This window comes from Haliotis rubra, unplaced genomic scaffold (genome assembly GCF_003918875.1).
Source record: "Haliotis rubra isolate DU_JTF1 unplaced genomic scaffold, ASM391887v1 Scf1062, whole genome shotgun sequence".
NCBI classification, from domain to species: domain Eukaryota; kingdom Metazoa; phylum Mollusca; class Gastropoda; order Lepetellida; family Haliotidae; genus Haliotis; species Haliotis rubra.
Window position 1 is genome coordinate 258,115 of NW_025764962.1, and position 22,411 is coordinate 280,525.

Consider the following 22,411-nt stretch of genomic DNA (forward strand, 5'->3'; position numbering starts at 1 on the left):
TACACTATAGTCTACATTCATGATATAACATGTACCATTTATATCATAGTGTATATTCATGATATAATATGTACCATTTATATCATAGTGCATATTCATGATATCAGGTCCGCCATGTACACTATAGTGTATATTCATGATATAACATGTACCATTTATATTATAGTGTATATTCATGATATATGTACCATTTATATCATAGTGCATATTCATGATATAATGTCTTCCATGTACACTATAGTCTACATTCATGATATAACATGTGCGATTTACATTATAGTACATATTCATGATATAACATGGACCATTTTTATCATAGTGCATATTAATGATATAACATGTGCCATGTACAATATAGTCTACATTCATGATATAACATGTACCATTTATATTGTAGTGCATATTCATGATATAACATGTGCCATGTACACTATAGTCTACATTCATGATATAACATGTACCATTTATATTATAGTGTATATTCATGATATAAGGTCTGCCATATACAATTTAGTACCTATTCATGATATACAGTGTATTTTCAAGACACAATTTGTGTGTGCACCTGTGTCTGTTTGTGTTACCCACTATACCAAGGCAGCAGCCACGTCATCTAGCAGATGAATCCCTACGTGAGGCATGGTAACAATACGAAGTGAATTTTATTTAATTAACCTTTCATCATGTTCATGAATCATATATTCTCAGCCAGAGTTTGTTCTTGTGTGTAGAAATTTCTATCATCATGATTGTACTGTATAACTGTCAAAGGACAGCTGAAGAGTTACCTGTCAAAGAAGCAGTCCAGCAGCACCGGCTTCAGAATCCCCTCTAGTCGCTGCTTCAGTTCCAGGAGCTCCAGGTCTGGACTCTGGAAACACACCATCAATCGACATGCTATTCCAGCTACAGAAACATACAAACATGTTATGCTTTACAATAAATTGATAAATCATAAACGCCTTCCAGCAATATAGAACAAAAATGCTATGTAAATCCTATACCTGTAGAAGGTCAAGTATGGAGGTCATGAAGTCCCTCTTTTCCCTCTCAGTGAAAACAACGGCATCCATTTCATCCTGCGACTCCTTCAGCATCTGCTGGTACCCATACACCAACACCAGCAGTGACAGTTTGTGTGGCGTCACCTGCTCCTTGAGTGGTTTCCGCCCATGTGGATCAAAAATAAATAAATCCTGCTGGGTCGTCATCATGAGATGTCAGGCACTCTGTAACGAAACAATGCAGGCATCATTTGTACATTTACACAAAACAGTTTTTAACCCAGTAAATTTTCTATTTAAGAGGAAAATAGAGAGCAATAACCATACAGGCAAACTCTCTGCTTTAGCTATTTGTGGAACATTACTGTTGGTAATAATGTGCTGTGCTATTCATTGTTAGCGCTATGAGCATACCTAGTGTGGATTTTGGCGCTATTTAAAATGACACATCATTATTATAATTATCATTAGATAGTTGTATTCTTGTGATTTTACACCATTAAATTTTAATGTAATATATCCCCATTTTACCATGATACTGGGGCTGTAAATCAATGTATTGTATCGATACAGTCAAGCACTACCTTATACTTACAACAGTCATTTGTGTTTGTGCATGCAAACTTTCTGTTTCAGTTGTGGCACAAGTAGCCACATTTCCACGAAAATGCTCTTGTTTCACTATGTTTCGGCTAATGACATATTTACAACCAATTTCAGAATTCTGTGAAATTAGAAAAATTATGAAATATATTTTCACTTTTCATTACGACACTGCTGTGTAAACGTATGAGTTATTGCATGGTTTAATATTTCAATCACAGTGAGTGTCCAGTGTTCAAGATTCAGAAAAAAAGCGAAAATAGAGAGTTGCCTCCCCTAAAAGTTTGAATTCATGGCCGGGGTAAAACTGAAATATTACTTAGTATTTACGATGAGGCTATTTAAACTGTACATAAAGCATCATTCAGGTTTAACATAATTACCACGTGATAAAAGTAGGTGACTATCGTGTGTTAACGGTGTGTGTCTAATCACTATTTTTGGAGTTCAATCGATTTCACGTGTCACCTAAATTCGTGGTACTGATACAAACGGAAATAATGTTGTTACTTTGTCATTACCAAACGTTGTCGTTAGCTATATAACATCTAAATATTTCCGTCACTTCGTGCAGACCTCAAATGATAACAGGTCATTTACCTAGATAAATAGTCTACTCACATGCATGAAATTTCAATTGTCAAATGTTGTGACTTTGAAATTACCCGCCATTTTGGTTTGCAATGTCGCAGCGAATGACATTTAATAGATTATGCTATATTTTGAATTGAAATCTACACTGTCACCAAGTACTACACGGGAACTCTAACCCTTGATACAGATATGGACCCCCAGTTATTTACGCGTACAATATTATATAAATAAAATTGAAAACGTAGGACAGACAGAGTAGCCTCCCTTGGGGACACCAACTCGACTAGTGTGTTTGTTACTAGTTCTAGTTCGACTAGTTCCAATCTGGAATGCGAACATATTTTCCCATGTATCGTTTGTCATTTTTACGAGCAAATATATGAACCAGATTCCATTCTGCACGCGAATAATGATTATGTTAAAGTGTCCCCGAATATTTCAAAGTTTACACACAAAAAACACGGTCGATGGGCAATGGCTAAGGCTTCCATATAAATTCGCTCAGGATGGGCAAATTAATCATTCCGGTCCTAACGGGTACACAAGCCGAATAGGCTGTGCTAGAACATTCACATTGTACGTGCACCTCGATAAAAATCATCATAAAATTCCTTTATGAACGGTCCTGTTGACTACGGTGGATCTGACAAATGCTGAACACTGGAGAAAATGAATACGAAGTGTCATTTGTGTGCCCATTTTCATCCTCTATCGCCCGGAATCGCTTGTCGGAGAAACACAAGCGTCAGGATACAGAAATGCCAGCCCTGGCGATATATGCATGGCCCATTTCGGAAATCGGAAGAAAGCCACTAATTAACGCATTTAACAAATCAATAATAGTTTAATGGTTAACTAACGCTACTCGATCAAGTGGGAAGTGAAGAAATAAAAAAACGAATAACCCATTCTTTGTTTGATTGGCATTTTGGAAGCTGATGAATAATAAGAAAGGCGTAACACTTTCTGGATGACAACTTCTGTATTATATTATGATCCGACATTTCGGTATATAGTCCAGGAGGAGAATCTCAAAAGGGGCCTAGAAATAGGATTTCGTAGCCTCCCCAGTACTGATTTTGTTTGACACTATTTTCAGTTACTATGATGTCTTGGGCTCATGAAAAGGCCTGTAATACTCTCAGATTGTGGTTTCAGTTTTTTTACAGGTCATTATAGGTGGTGGGGGTCTGCGAGTATTTTCGTCACGTTTGGTTTGCTGCCCGACAACACCTAAAAGTTAATAATTAATAGTTTTGCCACTATCAATCTGATCAATTTCTTTTTGACTTCTGTGTACTGCTGAAGGATGTAGAAATTATTTGACACAATTTTATTTTGAAACAAAAATCAAAATGGCCGCTATTTTGTTTTGTCGTGTTTTGCCTTCCAAGCACTTAAATTTACATAAACATGAACACCAAATGTTTCCATTTACATCCAAAGTTGATACTTTTGATGTTTTTTGACACTTGTTTCTCCTAGAGTGATGGCTTGGGCACACAACAAGTCATTTGGTATGGTCATATCGTGGGAATTTAAGTTTTTACAGCTTATTCTTTGAGACAGTGGTATTTTAACGATTCTCCGACTTTTCATGGAAATGTGTGAGGGTGATTTATATAATGGCAGTTAACAATATTTCTGTTACTAAAACAAGTTTTTGTTTTCTCTGTACTTCTAGAGTGACGGCATGTTATTAGGAATGTTTATATATTACCAAAATGGCCGCCATTGTAGTTTAATTACATATACTTAGTGGAGGACTAAATTTGTACTGATATGAAATCCAAACAACTCATTTGGTGTCTAATGTTTAATACAGTATAGGAATAGAGCTAAATTTCAATGATGTGGTCAATCAAAGCTTCAAAGTCCTAAAATATTTGATGAAATAACATATCCAAAAGTGTTTGAAAACTGTGCTTCATGGCCGATAACTACGTCTAAGCTTTGGTTGTAGGTATTCAAATTGTTCTATCAGATAACTCTTAATCACTTTTGATACATCCACAAGCTTGGGTAATGGATGCCAATTTGGATGTTGGAGAAACACTCATTACATCTTGTGGCCAGTTTGTGAGCTCTATGCTGTACCAAATAATCCAGTGATGTCTGTAGATGACACAAGATATTGAATGAAAACCTCCCACCAACATCCTACGGTCTAAAACATCACATTGAGCGAGTAAACTACCAAGTCCATGTTTGGAAACAGTCTCTGCAACGAACCATGAACATTCCTTCACCAGTTGACCATGGTTGGAGCATTTGTGATGGTCAGCTTATCCCTATTCTGATGTCGAGAGATCCTGTTCCCCGGGGATTGGTTGAACAAACATCGTGTAAATGCAAAAAGTCAGCATGCCAGCAGAAAGAATGATATAGTGTGTACAGAGGCATGTTCATTTGTATGGCAGATGATTGTTGCCCGAACACCTTTGACTGGTTGCCAGTAGATGACTCCGATTCTGACATGAGTGAGTGAGTGAGTGAGTTTAGTTTTACACCGCACTCAGCAATATTCCAACTATATGGCGTCGATCTGTAAATTATCGTGTCTGGACCAGACAATCCAGGGATCAACAGCATGAACATCGATCTACGCAATTGGGATACCATGACATGTGTCAACCCAGTCAGCGAACCTGACAACCAGATCCCGTTAGTCGTCTCTTACGACAAGCATGGATTATTGAAGATCAATTCTAACCCGGATCTTCACAGGTCCGATTCTGACATGAAGTAACATATGAAATGAAAGAAAGTGAAAAGGAGGGTTAATTGCAAGCTTATGGATGTATTACGGAGAGTATTACAGGCCTTTTCATGAGCCCAAGACATCATACTAACTGAAAATAGCATCAAACAAAATCAGTACTGGGTAGGCTACAATTTGAAATTTTTCAGCTGCCTCCTCCTGGACTAATAGGTTCTTATACGGTTGTCAAGCAAGAGTGATTTTTTCATTATACAAATAAATGAATATTCGTGGAAGGTTTGGAATAGCACATTAATGAAATGTATGATATCCCAGAAGCTTTTGAAATGAAATGTCCAGAAATATGGCCAAAATGACAATTGTGTTGACGGTGAATGAAAAATAATGATTGGGTTTTTATGGAGAATACACGCGCGTCAAGTGTTTGTTAAGGTGCAAATACATATATTGTTTAATAGTGCTAGGTAAATAAATACATTACTGTTCATGTTCCATGTCATTCAAGGTCTTGCTGTCGTATGCGAAATACTTGTAGTTGTTCCCAACCATTACTCTAACGTATCCCCGACCGCGACATACCAAAAGACGTTAAAATTTGGTACTTGTTGGTCCCTGTCTGGCGCTCGGCATTAATGGGTACAACAAGGACTGGTCGGCTCGGAGTCAGTATAATGTGTCTGAGTGGGGTATTCATGCTTCACTGTGGCATGGTATCTCAGTGAGCTAGCACTATAAAACCAGCTTAAGTCTGGGCTAGTACAAGGAGCCGCACATACACATACACACGCATGCACGTCGTCATATATGAGCGAAATATTCTCAAGCACGACGTAAAACCCAATTTCACCTCACCTCTAACGTATCAGTACAGTTACTGTGTGATCAGACTTAAGTAACCTATCAAATATTCATCTGGCCAGTATTTTATCCTTTATATCATTAACGGAGCGGTGGGATAGCCTAGTGGTTAAAGCGTCCGTTTGTCACGCTGAACACCCGGGTTCGATTCCCCACTTGAGTACAATATGTGAAGCCCATTTCTGGTGCCCCCGTCTTGATATTGCTGGAATATTGCTGAATGGGACGTAAAGCCATAATCACTCTCTATCTCATAAATATTTTGAGTTGTTTTCGAGATTTTGCATTTAAATAGTGAAAAACTTCACGTGCGTCTTGCAGGGATACCGGACATGCGTACAGGTCGTGAAATTGTTCGGCCTTTGTTGCCATGTAAGGTACGGGCTGTAAGATGTACTGGCTGGAACTTGTGTTGGAGGTGCGTGGTTCGACGTGGTCTTGACGTGGTGTCACAAATGTTGTCTGCTCCAGTGGAGACTTCGTCGTGGGTGTCGTCAGAAATGACAGTCTCCGTGGGCGTCTTGCAGGGATACCAAACAGGCGTAAACGTCGTCGAACTGTTCCGATAGATGCACTTTTGTTGCCATATAAGGTACGGGCTGTAAGAGGTACTGGCTGGAGCCTGTGTCGGGGGTGCATGGTTCGATTCCGTCGGTCTCTCGGCATAGGGTCGTTACAGGCTGGAGGCCGGCTGTCGGTTTCTTGCCAGTTCTCAGTTAATCTGTCCCTATGTGTGAGCTGTCAAACAAGTTTGTCAAGTACCTACCCGATAACGAAATTTATCTGGTCCAATGAAGGTAAAAATATTTATGCTGACAATTATAACTCGAGATTAGCATCAGAAATGATTGGCAAATTCCTAGAGTGTATGGATGTGAATGTAATGTAATGTAATGTAATGTAATGTAATGTAATGTAATGTAATGTAATGTAATGTAATGTAATGTAATGTAATGTAATGTAATGTAATGGAATGGAATGGAATGGAATGGAATGGAATGGAATGGAATGGAATGGAATAATACTTTAATGCCTTTCCAGGAATTTGTTACATCAGCAGAGCTACTGAAACATTTGATTTAGGTATCTTCACATTTGTTTAAGAGAGATATGGTACTTGGAATAAAGGATGTACGGGCTCTCTTAGTTTTCACAATTGGAACTTTGTAGCGGCGGCCTGAAGGGAGGAGGTTGTATTCCGAATTTAAGCAGTGGGTACGGTCAGATATGATTTTGACAGCTTGATTCACGATTTGCCGCTCATATATTGATGATAAACATTCAAATCTGACTCCAGCGATTTTACTTGCAGTGTTAACAATTTTGTCTATTTTAGATTTGAGATGAACTGAGAGAGACCCGTACCAATAATGGAAGGAAAATGTTAAAATACTCTGAATAAATGCTACATAAAAAGATGACATCACAGATGGGTTAACATTAAAAGATCTCAGTTTATGCATGAGATGAAGGCGTTGTTGACACTTTTTGTATAGGGCTTCAGTGTTAGAGTTCCAGTTCAACCAGCTAACCACCTAGTTGAACTTATTCAAATGTAGGGAGCGCACTTTCAGAAAATTGATAAACACCATCATCGCAGGAATTCTATCAATGAACAACCTAAGTGGTTTGAAGAAGAATGTTCCATACTGAAAAAACTGAAATATGTTAAATTGCAGCTCCTCGGAATAAATAACTATAAAGAAAACCTTGATATGTTTCTTCAGAGTAAAAGGAAGCTTAGGAAAATGCGTAAGGAGAAAAAAAAAGTGTCTTTGAAAGGGAGGAAACTGATCGTGTAAATTTTAATTTCAATGATTGTAAATCCTTCTGGCACTCGGTAAAATCCTTATTGAAAACTAAACACAGAGCAAGTAGCATCACGCCAGAGGATTGGTACCAGTATTTTAAGGATCTGCTAAATCCTGAAACACAAATCAGTGAATTTGACCAGTCTGTAGAACATTTTATTAAAGAACATGATCATATGAATTGTGAAGATTGTAAAGTTCCCTCTGAAGCACAGGCCGGTTTCCGGCAAGCATATTCTACCACGGATAATAGTTTTGTACTTCAGTCATTAGCATAAATATATCTCAGAAGACCTAAACAACCGTTTTTACACTGCATTTATTGACTTCCGCAAGGCATTCGATCCGGTTGATAGAATAAATTGCTTTGTCAACTACTCCAAAATGGTATTAATGTAAAGCATTATACCCTTCTAGAAAGCATGTACAAGAATGTTTGTGACTGTGTTAACATTGGCGATTCTATCACCGATATGTTTGACACATCAAGTGGAGTTAGACAAGGCTGTATGCCAATTCCTATCATGTTCGTCTTCTTTATAAACCAGCTAGTTGTTGATCTACAAAATGGCGATCCTAGAGGCATATGTGTGGATGATGATGTTGACGTTGACGACATTGTATTAGTTGCAGATTTTGTTGCTGACCTGCAGAGGAAGTTGAATACTTTAGAATTATTTTGCAATAAATGGGGATTAACTGTAAATATGGCAAATTCTAAAATCATTGTTTTTCGTAATTGCTTAGACTGACTGACTGACTGTGTTTGGTTTTACGCCGCTTTTAGCAATATTCCAGCAACATTACGGCGGGGGACACCAGAAATGGGCTTCACACATTGTGCCCGTGTGGGGATTCGAACCCGGGTCTTCGGCGTGACGAGCCAACGCTTTAACCATTAGGCTACCCCACCGCCCCGTAAGGTTGAGAAGTGGTATTGTAAGGGCAACCAACTGAAAACTGTTGCCTAATATACGTATTTAGGTGTGATCTTTTCATCACGACTGTGTTGGTCAACAGCATGTGAAACTCTTGCAAACCATGCATCAAAAGCTTTTTTCCCTATTTACCAGTCAATGAAATGTTATATAGATCTATCGCTGAAGATTATTTTGTCCATATTTGATACTAAAATTGCACCAATTGCATGTAGTAGCAGTGAAATATGGGGTTTTACGTTTCGTAAAAGTCCAGTAAAAGTCCAGAGTAACTTCTTCAAACAATATCTGGGTTAAAGTAAAAGATCTTCATCAAAGGCGGTTCTGGGTGAACATTACTTTTGCCGCTGTATAAGATACTGGTGTAGGTTGACTCATATGGATTCGGCACCAAGTCCTCATGCCTGTTATAACATGTGTAAAGCGCAGGACGAAGCTGGCAATGTAAACTGGGCTTCACATGTCAGAATGTTGTTATTTCAAATTGGCTTTTCATATGCTTGGATTTATCAAGAATGTGGAAATGTATCACAATTTATGACTTTGTTTAAACAGACATGTATTGATTTAGATATTCAGTCTTGGTATGGGAAAGTGGAGTAATCTTCATTTCTCTAAACGTATTCTTCTTATGAAACTGTTTTTGAACAAGAAAAGTATTTAAGTGCTGATATTGATAGGGATTTGACTAAAGCACCTGCCAAGTTTAGATGTCTGTCACATAGTCTGAAAATTAAAAAAACTGCGTTTAATAAATACACTGCTCATTCTGATTTAGTATATATGTGAACGCTGTAATTTAGGAGCTATTAAAGATGAGTTCCATTTTGTTGTTTGTCCTTTCTATAAGGAAAGTCCGACAAAACTCATACCAAATGTTTTTCGTCATTATCCAACACAGCAAAAGTTTGTTCAACTCATGTCTTGCACAAATGTAAACATAATCAAAGGTCTAGCCATTTACTTGAAAAGAAACATGTATGTTTGTAGTTCAGCTCCCAACCGTTAGGCATCATGTATTTACCAGAATAGAACAGACATCATGTATTCACACAAACAGACATAATGTATTTACCAGAATAGAACAGACATCATGTATTCACGCAAACAGACATCATGTATTTACCAGAATAGAACAGACATCATGTATTCACACAGACATTGTTTTCACGTGAATATACATCCTGCATTTACATAGATAAAATGTCTTCACACAAACATCACATATTCACACAAATATACAGCACCTATTCACATAAATACACACTATGTATTCACACAAATAGACACCATGTATCCAGAAAAATACACACTGTGTATCCATACAAATACACACCATGTATCCACACAAATACATACCGTGTATCCACACAAATACACTGTGAATCAACACAAATACACACGGTGTATTTACACAAATACACACCATGTATCCACACAAATACTGTGAATCCACACAAATACACACTATGTATCCACACAAATACACACTGTGACTCCACACAAATACACACCATGTATCCACACAAATACACACAGTGTATCCACACAAATACACAGTGAATCCACACAAATACACCGTGAATCCACACAAATACACACCGTGTATCCACACAAATAAACACTGTGTATCCACACAAATACACACTGTGAATCAACACAAATACACACCATGAATCCACACAAATACACAGTGAATCCGCAAAATACACACTGTGCATCCACACAAATACACACGGTGTATTCATACAAATACACACCATGTATCCACATAAATACATACCGTGTATCCACACAAATACATTGTGAATCAACACAAATACACACGGTGTATTTACACAAATAGACACCATGTATCCAGAAAAATACACACTGTGTATCCATACAAATACACACCATGTATCCACACAAATACATACCGTGTATCCACACAAATACACTGTGAATCAACACAAATACACACGGTGTATTTACACAAATACACACCATGTATCCACACAAATACTGTGAATCCACACAAACACACACTATGTATCCACACAAATACACACTGTGACTCCACACAAATACACACCATGTATCCACACAAATACACACAGTGTATCCACACAAATACACAGTGAATCAACACAAATACACCGTGAATCCACACAAATACACACCGTGTATCCACACAAATAAACACTGTGTATCCACACAAATACACACTGTGAATCAACACAAATACACACCATGAATCCACACAAATACACAGTGAATCCGCAAAATACACACTGTGCATCCACACAAATACACACGGTGTATTCATACAAATACACACCGTGTATTCACACAAATACACACCATGAATCCACACAAATACACACTGTGTATCCACACAAATACACACCGTGTATCCACACAAATGCACACTGTGTATCCACACAAATACACACTGTGAATCCGCACAAATACACACCATGTATCCACACAAATACACAGTGAATCCACACAAATAGACACTTTGTATCCACACAAAAACACACCGTGTATCCAGACAAGTACACACTGTGAATCCACACAAATACACACCATGTATCCACACAAATACACACCATGTATCCACACAAATAGACACCATGTATCCACACAAATACACACCGTCTATCCACACAAATACACACCGTGTATCCACACAAATACACACCATGTATCCACACAAATGGACGTGTTCCTGAAAAGAGACATCATGAATCCACACAACCAGACCTGTATTTACACTTCAAGAATGGTATAAACAAACAGATGTGGATGATCTCCTGAAACAATCAGTCTGTCCAATGATATTGCTAAACACCGAGGTGACTCCAGATTATCACTCAACGTTGAATGGATGCAAAGCTGTTCACCCCCTTGGCCAAACACATGGATTTGATTCTGTCTCGAATTGGCAACATACAAGTTGTTCCACCTGTCCATACAGGTGCCCTCTGGGAACCAATCTGAGATATTTGGAGGTCTGAAGACTTGAGTTACGTTACCATACTTCTGGATCTGTGACACAGCTCCTGGACAACTAAACAGGATATCCTCATCATTGGTCAGAGACATGGCTGTTATTGGGCCAGGAACAGGAGCCCGTCTCGTGGACATCAGTTGACCATTAATACTGTACACCCGCACCAGGTTCTCAGGAAGATTCCCGACCATAAACGATGTATCTGTGTATTTGCACAGAATCAGCCCACGACAGGCTGATTTATCAATTTTCAGCTGTATTACCAACTGGGTTCGTAGAGATTTATCAGCAATGTAGATACAAGAGCCACAAATATAAACAACCACATGCCCAAGATGGACAAGGGCATGAGCAGGTATGTTGTCCTTCAATATATTCTTGGTCATGTTTGCTGAATGTCCCTTCTTGTCAATCAGCCGAATCTTCTTGTTCCCGTTGTCTGCAATGGTTGTATTACCTGAGGCAACTGCCAAACCTTTGATCTCCGGATCTGTTTTATCATTCACCACCCTCAAATGATAGTGGTTCGTCTTTTGAAGTTGGAGAGCTCTGACATTGCGTTGACCTGGGCTTCTAGAGTTGTCAGGATTGTCAGATTGGGCATTATGTCCATCCTGAGGTGACCGCTTCTCCACAAGAACTGGATTAGCCGCAAGGACACTGTATCCTTGAGAGGTCAGCTCTTCATATTTTTCCAATCTGGACCCAATGCCAGAACCAGACTCTTTGCTTCTGACAGTGGTTTGAGATCCTGGAAGACTGTTTGTCAACTGCGTTCCTCCTTTACCGACTATCACCACAGACTTGGTCAGTTGGAATCCATCCTCAGATTCCTCAAGTGATGTATCATCATGTGTGGAATAACCTGACATGCCTTCAGTATCATTACTATGCACTGTGTCAGTCAAGATTCCATTACTACAGATAACCATCTGATCCTTTGTAGGCAGGTGTTGCTTGTTGGCTCCGACTTTACCTTGTGGTCTGGTGGGCCGAGCTTGTTTCTGGGTGGAAGTGTCTTCAGCATTGCATGACTTGACTGACTGCTTGCCACCTGGATGAGCTGAAGTGATCTGACCTCCATTTGCATCATCTGACAAGATAACTCTTTCCTTGCTCTCTTCTTGCACCAGATGTGGACTGACAAATGACTGTTTTATACCGATAACAGAGCTATTTGGAAAATCACACTTCACATTGAACCTGGGTATCTTCCATTTGTTTTCAAAAGCTAGCATCGAATCCTGTAATTGTTGACTTTCTTTGAAACATTTCTCAAGATCATTGCAAAGAAGAAGCAAGTGGAGATCCTCTCTGGCTTCAAGAACTGAGTGAGTAAGCGACAACACTTTTGGGCATAGTTTTGTAATTTGATCCAATTTGTAGTTCATCGTACTGACAAGGAGGAGCTGACTCTCACACAAGCGTGTCACCTTATCTACAGCCTTTTGCTCCTGTTCGTGAATCAAACCTACTATAGCCTGAGTCTTCTCCCGCAGTATTTTTAGAGTGTCTTCTCGGGATGCAATAATACTCTCACGCCGACTGCTGTTCATTTCAAGCACTGATGTTATCTCAGTGAGGTAAGTTTCAAGTTTTACCGATTGTTCTTCCAGCTGTTTCCCACACTGTCTGGCAGCTTCTTGTAACGGTAGGATCTCATGACCTTTGTGTTCAAACAGAAGACACAATTCACACATCAGTTTGCCACAAGTCTGGCAGAAGTAAGTACACGTGGCTCCCTTGTGTGTCGTGTTACTACAGGGCAGGGCTGCCTGTGCCTCAGCTACCACAAACTTCCCACTCCTCACATCTTCAATAGGTACCACCCTATGATCATGTGTGATCCTTGATGCACAGTGTCCTTTCTGGCAGACATCACACAGAACATCGCCACAGTCGAGACACTGGTGGGTCACTTCGTTGTGCAGGTTTCGTAAACAACAAATGCTACAGGAGCTTGTTTCCGTCTTCAATACATTTTTTCCAAAATATTGAAAGGCTTGACTCATACACGTATTCAGTTGTGATCGAAGATCATCATTTACTTCTGATGAGGTGACTTGCGTGTTACAAACTGGACACAACGTGACTGATTTCCCATCCTTTGTTCGATCACCAGCTTTGAGACAGGTTTTGCAGATACCATGGTAACAGGATAATACCACAAGCTCCTGCAGTTCGTCACAGTTGCTGCAACACAGGTTTTTTCAAAACGAAGTTTGATGCCATCGTTTCCGCCCTTACTGTTTGTGTTGTGGTACACTGAATTCTGAAATAAGTAACAGCAATGTAGCATTAAAATAATGTATATCAGTACAATATCTGTTTGAGACCAATATATGAAATATCTATTGCTCTAGGCGAAAAATTGAAATGTGCAAACTGGTCCCATAAAGTTGAATTATGCACATCATCTTGAAGAGCCCCTACTTTCTTCATGTTTGTTGATGATTGTTTGCATGACTGATTACATGTAACACAGGGATTATTAATGTACGATGGTAAAGAGTTAGCAGGGAGGTATTGGGTGTGGAAAGATTTGTACATGCTGTTTGTGAATGTAGACATAAATATTAGGTTGTAAAACTGGGGCCATTATGGATCACCATCAATGAAATAAAGAAATACATTCTGATCTGGAGATACGGGAGATATTGACAGAGATTTTAAAATATTTGTTCTTAAATGCTGCCAATTAGAGACGCAAGTGTTATGTTTGTACGATGGCTTAAACGACAGATGCCGTTTTCGTTGGGTACCGTTTTCGCTGGGTACCGCTTTCGTTTTCACCTGTCACAGTTCAGAGCGAAAGGTGTCAAGAGAGTGTACTGACATTAAAGTAATTCACCCATGTAAGATAGCAGTGCCACCATAGAAATTATGTGGTGGTAAATGAAACTTTTAAAATGTTTCAAATACACACCATGACCAGATATAAAGCGTTTTCTTAAGTTTCGAATTTCTGAAACAGCGGCGTTGTGGTGTAAGTTTGTTGGGGCACATTGGGCATAAATACATCTCTCTCTTAAAACATTTTGAAATGTGTCCATTCTTACATCTCGGAAGGTAACCTCGCGTAGATCATATCCAACTGGTACAACCGGCGGGATGACTTAATATTTAACGTCCTATTTTCGTTTTAACAACTTCCTGAAATCGTTGTAAGCGAGATGAGCCGGGCCGATCTAACTTTATCAATGTAACAATCGTTGTCAGTCATTCATATTCGGCTATATCTTGTATTCTTATGACAATGATCTATCGTAGAAAGTAAACTTCATGAAAAAGCTGACATACCTGTGTCAAATATGTGAAATGTGAGACGGCTTACTCGCTAACGTTCGCGACGTAACGGATCGCACTGGTCTAAGCGGAAAACGGCCATTGTAGAAAATGGCCAAATGGACTTTGACAAAACGGCCACAAGTTTTGTTTATTCTGTTAGCCTACGGGTCCAACTTGAAAAACTTGAGGTATCGATCATTTGGTGAGACAGTCTCAAATTTTATAACAGTAGGCTTGTCTTCAAACTCTAGCACGACTTTGGAAACTACACGATATTGGTTAATCGGTGGTCTCAAATCAGAATGATAACAAGGAATGAATGATAACTAGGAATAATAATTAGGAGAGAAACTAATTCGAGGATAAAACCGCAGCATTACTGACGTGATTACTGTATCTGCTGTTTACAGGACCTGATAACTTTTCTACAATCTTCCAAAAGACATTTTTTAACAGTATAGGTTTCACTTCCTGACGTTACCCGTGAAGATCCGGGTTAGAATTGATGTTCAGCAACCCAAGCTTAATTGTTGTATTAGGCGACCTACGGTATCGGGTGTCTGACTCGAACGCTTGGTTGACACATGTAATTGTATCCCAGTTGCGTAGATCGATGCTCATGGTGTTGATCACTGGTTTGTCTGGTCCAGACTCGATTATTTACAGACCACCACCACATAGGTGGAATGTTGGCAAGTCTTGCATTAAGCAACCAACAAACAAACACATGTTATCATTCCTGATTATCATTCCTACTTATCATTCCTAGTTATCATTCCTGATTATCATACCTTGTTATCATTTCTGATGATCATTCCTAATTATCATTCCTTGTTATCATTCCTAATTATCATTCCTTGTTATCTTTCCTGATTATCATTCATTCCTAGTTATCATTCCTTGTTATCATTCCTAGTTATCATTCCTTGTTATCATTCCTAATTATCATTCCGTGTTATCATTCCTGATAATCATTCATTCCTAGTTATCATTCCTTGTTATCATTCCTAATTATCATTCCTTGTTATCATTCCTAATTATCATTCCGTGTTATCATTCCTGATTATCATTCATTCCTAATTATCAATTCTTGTTATCATTCCTAATTATCATTCCGTGTTATCATTCATTCTTATCATTCCTTGTTATGATTCCTAATTATCATTCATTCCTTGTTATCATTCCAAATTATCATTCATTCGTTGTTATCATTCCTAGTTATCATTCTTAATTATCATTCATTCCTTGCTATCATTCCTGATTATCATTCATTCTTAGTTATCATTCCTTGTTATCATTCCTAAGTATCATTCCTTGCTATCATTCCTAGTTATCATTCCTAGTTATCATTCCTTGTTATCATTCCTAGTTATCATTCCTAATTATCATTCCGTGTTATCATTCCTGATTATCATTCCGTGTTATCATTCCTAATTATCCATTCCGGGTTATCATTCCTAATTATCATTCATTCCTAATTATCATTCATTCCTTGTTATCATTCCTGATTATCATTCATTCTTAGTTATCATTCCTTGTTATCACTCCTAAGTATCATTCCTTGCTATCATTCCTAGTTATCATTCCTAGTTATCATTCCTTGTTATCATTCCTAGTTATCATTCCTTGTTATAATTCCTAATTATCATTCATCTCTTGTTATCATTCCTAATTATCATTCATTCCTTGTTATCATTTCTTGTTATCATTCCTGATTATCATTCATTCCTAGTTATCATTCCTTGTTATCATTCCTAATTATCATTCGGTGTTATTCCTGATTATCATTCCGTGTTATCATTCCTAAATATTCATTCCGTGTTATCATTCCTAATTATCATTCATTCCTTGTTATCATTCCAAATTATCATTCCTTGTTATCATTCCTGATTATCATTCCTAGTTATCATTCCTAATTATCATTCCTTGCGATCATTCCTAATTATCATTCCGTGTTATCATTCCTGATTATCATTCATTCCTAGTTATCATTCTTGTTAACATTCCTTATTATTATTCCGCCGTGTTATCATTTCTGATTATCATTCTTTCCTAGTTATCATTCCTTGTTATTATTCCTATTATCATTTCGCCGTGTTATCATTCCTGATTATCATTCATTCCTAGTTATCATTCCTTGTTATCATTCCTAATTATTATTCATTCCTTGTTATCATTCCTAATTATCATTCATTCCTTGTTGTCATTCCTCATTATCATTCATTCCTAATTATAATTCCTTGTTATCATTTCTGATTATCATTCATTCCTAGTTATCATTCCTAATTATCATTCATTCCTTGTTATTCCTAATTATCATTCATTCTATGTTATCATTCCTAATTATCATTCATTCCTTGTTATCATTCCTAATTATGATTCATTCCTTGTTATCATTCCAAGTTGTGCATATGATTTTTAAAAAATTCTCAAATGGTTATTATGTCAGACAAAAAGGTCCTTAGCATGCACATTGAAAGCAATTGAAGTTTGACTTGTTGTGTCCCGCAACCCGTCTTTCCCCGGCTCGAGCCTTTTCTGGCCGTATTATTGCCCCAGCTATCCCCCTCCCAGTCTATGATACATTTATCGAACTATCGTTTTGTGACTGTTTTTGTTCCACCTGGTGACAGGACATCAGTGGCACTTCGTGCATCAACTTGCAGATTACTTGGCTCTACTGATTACCAACATGTCATGAACATGAAGTATCTAGGTTGACAAGGCTACGATAGGCCTGATGTTATGAGTTCGAGCCTCAATGGAGTACAGCCAAAAATTGCAGCACTGTATCCAAATGCCGTCGTCGTACATTGTAGATCACATGTCTTGAATCTTGCCCTGTCAACAGGGTGCAGATCTGTGCCATGTATCAGGAACTTGTTCGATAGTGTCACAAAACTGACTTGGTTTCTCAGTGGCAGTGCTAAGATGAGGTGAGGTGAAATTGGGTTTAACGTCGTGCTTGAGACTATTTCGCTCATATGACGACGTACATGCGTGTGTATGTGTATGTGCAGCTGCTTGTACTAGCCCAGACTTAAGCTGGTTTTATAGTGCTAGCCCACTGAGATACCATGCCGCAGTGAAGCATGAATACCCCACTCAGACACATTATACTGACTCCGAGCCGACCAGTCCTTGTTGTACCCATTAATGCCGAGCGACACACACACACACACACACACACACACACACGTCTTGTTCAGGTGGATGTATCCAGGTCGAGGTGAGCGTTTCGTCGACAACAAGCTCGTTTCAGAAAGAGATCGCAGTTTAACTCAAAATCAAGGAGATCTTAACTCTTAACCTCTAACACTGACTTACGATCATCGCTGAGTTCGCTTTGTGGAAGAGGAGCCACACTCCTTGAACATCACTTTGGTGGTTGGGTATCAGCAGTCGTTTGATTGTGATTGAGGTACCTCACCGTTAACGTTCAGTCTTATAGAGATGAGACATTCAGCGTGTTGCCACCACCTTCCTAAATAAACGTCTCCGTGAGTAACGTATCAAGACAACTGCAGAACATGTGACATATATTGTCAGACATTATCCGGTGCAGAATGAAATGAATGATGTGCATAGCCTGATGGTCTCCTATTCCTCTCCCAACAGTGAATGCATCAGAACAAAATTTCTCGACGTCTGCCACGATAGCTAGTGAGTGAGTGAGTTTGATTTCCCCCGCTTTTACCAAAGTTCGGTGCCCTTACTCTCCAAAGCAAAAACAAACTGCAAAAAGTTGTAACCATCTGTTCAAAAACTATAGGCATGTATTTTAACCCCCTTTGTTATATGTATGAGAATCGTGTTTTAATGTCTGCGAACAAAATTTTATCCGACCCATCTCATGATTTACATTCTTGTTTTAAACTTTTACCATCTGGACGTAGATTCCTCGTCCCTAAAGTTCGCACAAAAGGGTCCCAAACATCTTTTATACCTGTTAGCATTAGACGTTTAAATGAATGTTAGACCCAGCCATAATTTTAAATGCATTTGACTACTAGTCTCTTACAGTATACACTAGTTATCCTTCTCATCCTGTTTATCTGTGTGTTTAAGGTGATCGTTGTTCTTTGCTTAATTTGTTTTAACCATGCTGTATGCCTCACTGTTGTAAAAAGAATTCTTTTCTCGGGCAAATAAAGTATTATTATTATAAACATAGACACCAGAAATGGGCTTCACACATTGTACCTATGTGGGGAATCGAACCGTGCCTTTGGCCTGATAAGCGAATAATTTAACTCCCACAAGCACTAGAACATCCCCAGGACATCAGGTGAAGAATTCGAATCCAGGTCATTTCACAGGTTCAATCAAATGATTATGATATCCCTAAATCAGTTACCAGATGAACCTTCTCTAAATATAGATTGGTCTTCCCAATTATTTTAGCCTAACATTTCCACAGCTTCACATCTTAGTTTTGAAATAGGCTGGCGCTTAACTTTTTATTATTGGTATATATAAAAGCTTGTCCCCTTTATGTATTCAGCTTGATCTTGAAACATGATTTCTCACACAACCACTAACAAACCGAGTTGGGGCCACAGTAGGCACATTCTCTTCTCACAGAGGTTACTTGTCATATCTTCCTACGAACCTCTGTTCTAATACGGCCATATTTCCCGGTTCTTGTAAAATCCCCTAGCGGCAAAAGATCGCAACACGAATTATCTCCCTTCTTTCTATCCAATCAGAACACGTGTTACATCGACTTAGATTCAACTTGACTAACACAAGCAAATGTGGGGCCACAAATATCCCCCATCTGCCGGGGACTTGTGTTGATATTACACACAAGACGTTTAATGGCTAGCTTGTCCGTTGTCAACGAGGGCGATCGAGACGTCACTGATGCGCCATAACATGACTGAGTTCTGTCTAGAAGAAACGTTTGCGCATCGCGCAGGGGAAGAGGTTTAGTTTTCTCGAAGCATACGGAAATTACCGAGGCCTTGCGAATGATCACTTTTGAAACAACGTCGTTGATTGCACAACTAAATCTGATTGCCTCCAATCACGAGTCTTGAACGCTCACACCATGAAAGGGCCGTATTAGAACAGAGGTTACGTAGGAAGATATGACAGGAGTAACCTCTGTGGGAAGAGAATGCAGTAGGCAGTATTGCAGCAATATAATGGACAAGACTCAGTTCACACAACACAGATGGGATCTGCCAGGGAGAAGTCGAGAACTGCCCTTCTCAGACAAAAAGCACGCCTCACATTATTGCCACCAAGTCTTCCTTAGTCTGCCAATCTTCATTCCAAAAAGCATGTGGTACTGGAATCTTATCGTACCCACCATTCACCAAAAGGAGTACGTGATATTAATAGTTAAATACCGTTCTGTCAAACTTTGAAGTGTCAAACTTACAGATCTCTTGAAGTAAAAGCTTCGTCCCTTTGTACGTTTTCAATATTCATCATGTTTCAGTTCTGTCGAAACTTTGATAACTTGAATAATTACTCATAATTATTTACATAGGTCTCTTCAACTCACGACACAAAACTGTGTCTCAACAGTCTTGAACATACAACAAACAGCGAAGGTTAAGATGATGTATCTGGAAATATATTTGACATAATATATTACATAACAATATAAATATGCATCCATTATTTCATTCTTTAGTACATATTCCCAACCTTGCATGCATAAATAAATAAAATACATAATAACCAGTGTCAGCAATACTGATCCAGGTTTGGAACTAAAAATGAGCAATGAATTTGTAAAAAACACTGACAGAAACAGTCCACATGGAGAGCAGCAATTTTAAGTCTAAACACTGTTACGTGGAAATACATGTACCTTATATCAGTTGATAAAAGGAACAAGCGAAGAGGTTATAACAAGTGTCTTAAAGCCCACAATAACATATCTTTTCCACAAATGCAGTTTAAGGAATTTAACAGTCAGTGGGTTGCTAGTTTTATCAGCTACCGGTATATCACAGCAAGTCTGATTAAAGTGGGAAGAAGGACCAAGTGACATAGGATTTAGTTGTTTACCACGATGGTGAAACCCAAGGTCTGGGTACCAACGTTGGTGAAACCCAAGGTCTGGGTACCAACGTTGGTGAAACCCAAGGTCTGGGTAACAACGTTGGTGAAACCCAAGGTTTGGGTACCAACGTTGGTGAAACCCAAGGCCTGGGTACTAGCAAACCCAGAAACATGATGGAGCCCAGCTGGGATATCGGCACTGATCACTGGGTCACCCTCAAGGAAGACTGACTGACTGAGTTTGGTTTTACGCCGCTTTTAGCAATATTCCAGCAACATCACGGCGGGGGACACCAGAAATGGGCTTCACACATTGTACCCATGTGGGGATTCGAACCCGGGTCTTCGGCGTGACGAGCCAACGCTTGAACCATTAGGCTACCCCACCGCCCCCCTCAAGGAAGAAGCCCAACAGTGTTCATTTACCATAAATTATGAATGCAACTACTGGAGGAATAAAAGTAATGCGATATTGAATAAGAGTAACTCAGGCCTGATTCAAACTAGCCCATGATGCCCAAAAAAGTCCATGTTGATATTTACGGACAAATCTTCCACCCGACAGGCTGATGAACCATATAACCTGCATGCTTGAACTGGATGTCTGAAATACCTGGTGACGCAGCACCAAAACAGTGACATCTCTACATCAATGCAATCACATCAATACTTCATAAGACTGTTATGTCATGTTTTAAAATGTCAGCATTACAATATTATCCAAAGGTTTGACAGGTATGAAAATATATGTTAAGACAAAAGGCAGTTTGAGACAGAAGTAACTACAAATTTACTGGTTAATTCACAGAAAAACATTTCCATTATGGTTGGAAACAATACTTCAACAAACATCTTGTGCATTCAAATTAGAAAATAAAATGAGAACAAGTTCAGGACAAACTGATTAACAAGCCATTACCTGTACCCTGCACTGCCTTCAAGCATGTAGACTCAGGCTTTACCTTCACAAAGAAGATACCACAGTGGAACTATAAACAAAACCCATGAAAACATCCCTTTCACCACTACTACATCAGCAAAACAAAAGAAACATCCCAAAATAATACAAACTTCAAGCCATGATCACACATTGGTCAGGGGAAAAAATTTGGCATACTGAACACAAAATATCGAAAGTGCCAAATTTCACCCACTTGAAGAAACTACCTTTCATATACTTTAGAATGTTTTTGGCATGAGTACAAGTGATTGAGTGAGTGAGTGAGTGAGTGAGTGGATACTTAAACTGCATTATACCATTACTGCTGGCAGAATGACATGAAGATTATTTGTAAGACAGATAATCAATATTTAGTTGATGGTTTATCATCATCATCATCATCATCATCATCATCATCATCAAAACACGAAAGGAACAGTGCTGTCAGCTAAGATGAATATGAACAAGAAGCTTAGTACATTGCAAAGGGGTTTGAAAAGCACTATTGGTACATCTTATTTATTGAAATTGAGAATCACATTCTCGGGAAGAGATCAAATATGAGGATAGGTAACTGTATGTTAGTGAATCTAGTGATACTTGTGTAAGTAAGCATGTATACAGCATACAGTGG

General features: G+C 38.7%; 2 protein-coding genes and 1 long non-coding RNA gene across 6 annotated transcripts in view; 1 reads left to right on the plus strand and 2 right to left on the minus strand.

The window, feature by feature from the left end:
• The window catches only part of LOC124278500 (anaphase-promoting complex subunit 5-like), a 130,577-nt gene extending 128,273 nt beyond the window's left edge, over positions 1–2,304 (minus strand). Inside the window, exons 1-3 of one of the 2 annotated variants that reach the window (XM_046714204.1) lie at positions 2,229–2,304; positions 1,005–1,229; positions 789–871 (exon numbers count right to left, since the gene is read on the minus strand). In XM_046714204.1, coding sequence (XP_046570160.1) covers positions 789–871; positions 1,005–1,214 — 293 coding nt within the window. In that variant the 5' untranslated portion in view covers positions 1,215–1,229; positions 2,229–2,304. The remainder of the gene's footprint in view (positions 1–788; positions 872–1,004; positions 1,230–2,228) is intronic. The other variant, XM_046714211.1, reaches the window with a different exon arrangement.
• An 8,247-nt stretch (positions 2,305–10,551) lies between these two features.
• LOC124278652 lies at positions 10,552–14,902 on the minus strand. Of its 2 annotated transcripts, XR_006899147.1 has the most exons (3): positions 14,829–14,902; positions 10,851–13,800; positions 10,552–10,737 (listed from the first exon to the last, which is right to left on the minus strand). XR_006899147.1 is itself a non-coding variant. In XM_046714424.1 (2 exons), exon 2 carries the CDS (start codon positions 13,538–13,540, stop codon positions 11,285–11,287), a length of 2,256 nt encoding a protein of 751 aa, XP_046570380.1. In that variant the 5' UTR covers positions 13,541–13,800; positions 14,829–14,902; the 3' UTR covers positions 10,552–11,284. The 2 variants fall into 2 exon arrangements, 1 of the variants encoding a protein (XP_046570380.1); XM_046714424.1 differs by having other exon boundaries at positions 10,552–13,800.
• Positions 14,903–20,679: 5,777 nt separating this feature from the next.
• On the plus strand, positions 20,680–21,314 carry LOC124278714. 2 transcript variants are annotated; one of them, XR_006899160.1, is made up of 2 exons: positions 20,680–20,952; positions 20,983–21,314. It is a non-coding gene; the product is annotated as an uncharacterized LOC124278714 (long non-coding RNA). The 2 variants fall into 2 exon arrangements; XR_006899159.1 differs by having other exon boundaries at positions 20,680–20,922.
• Positions 21,315–22,411: the final 1,097 nt, after the last annotated feature.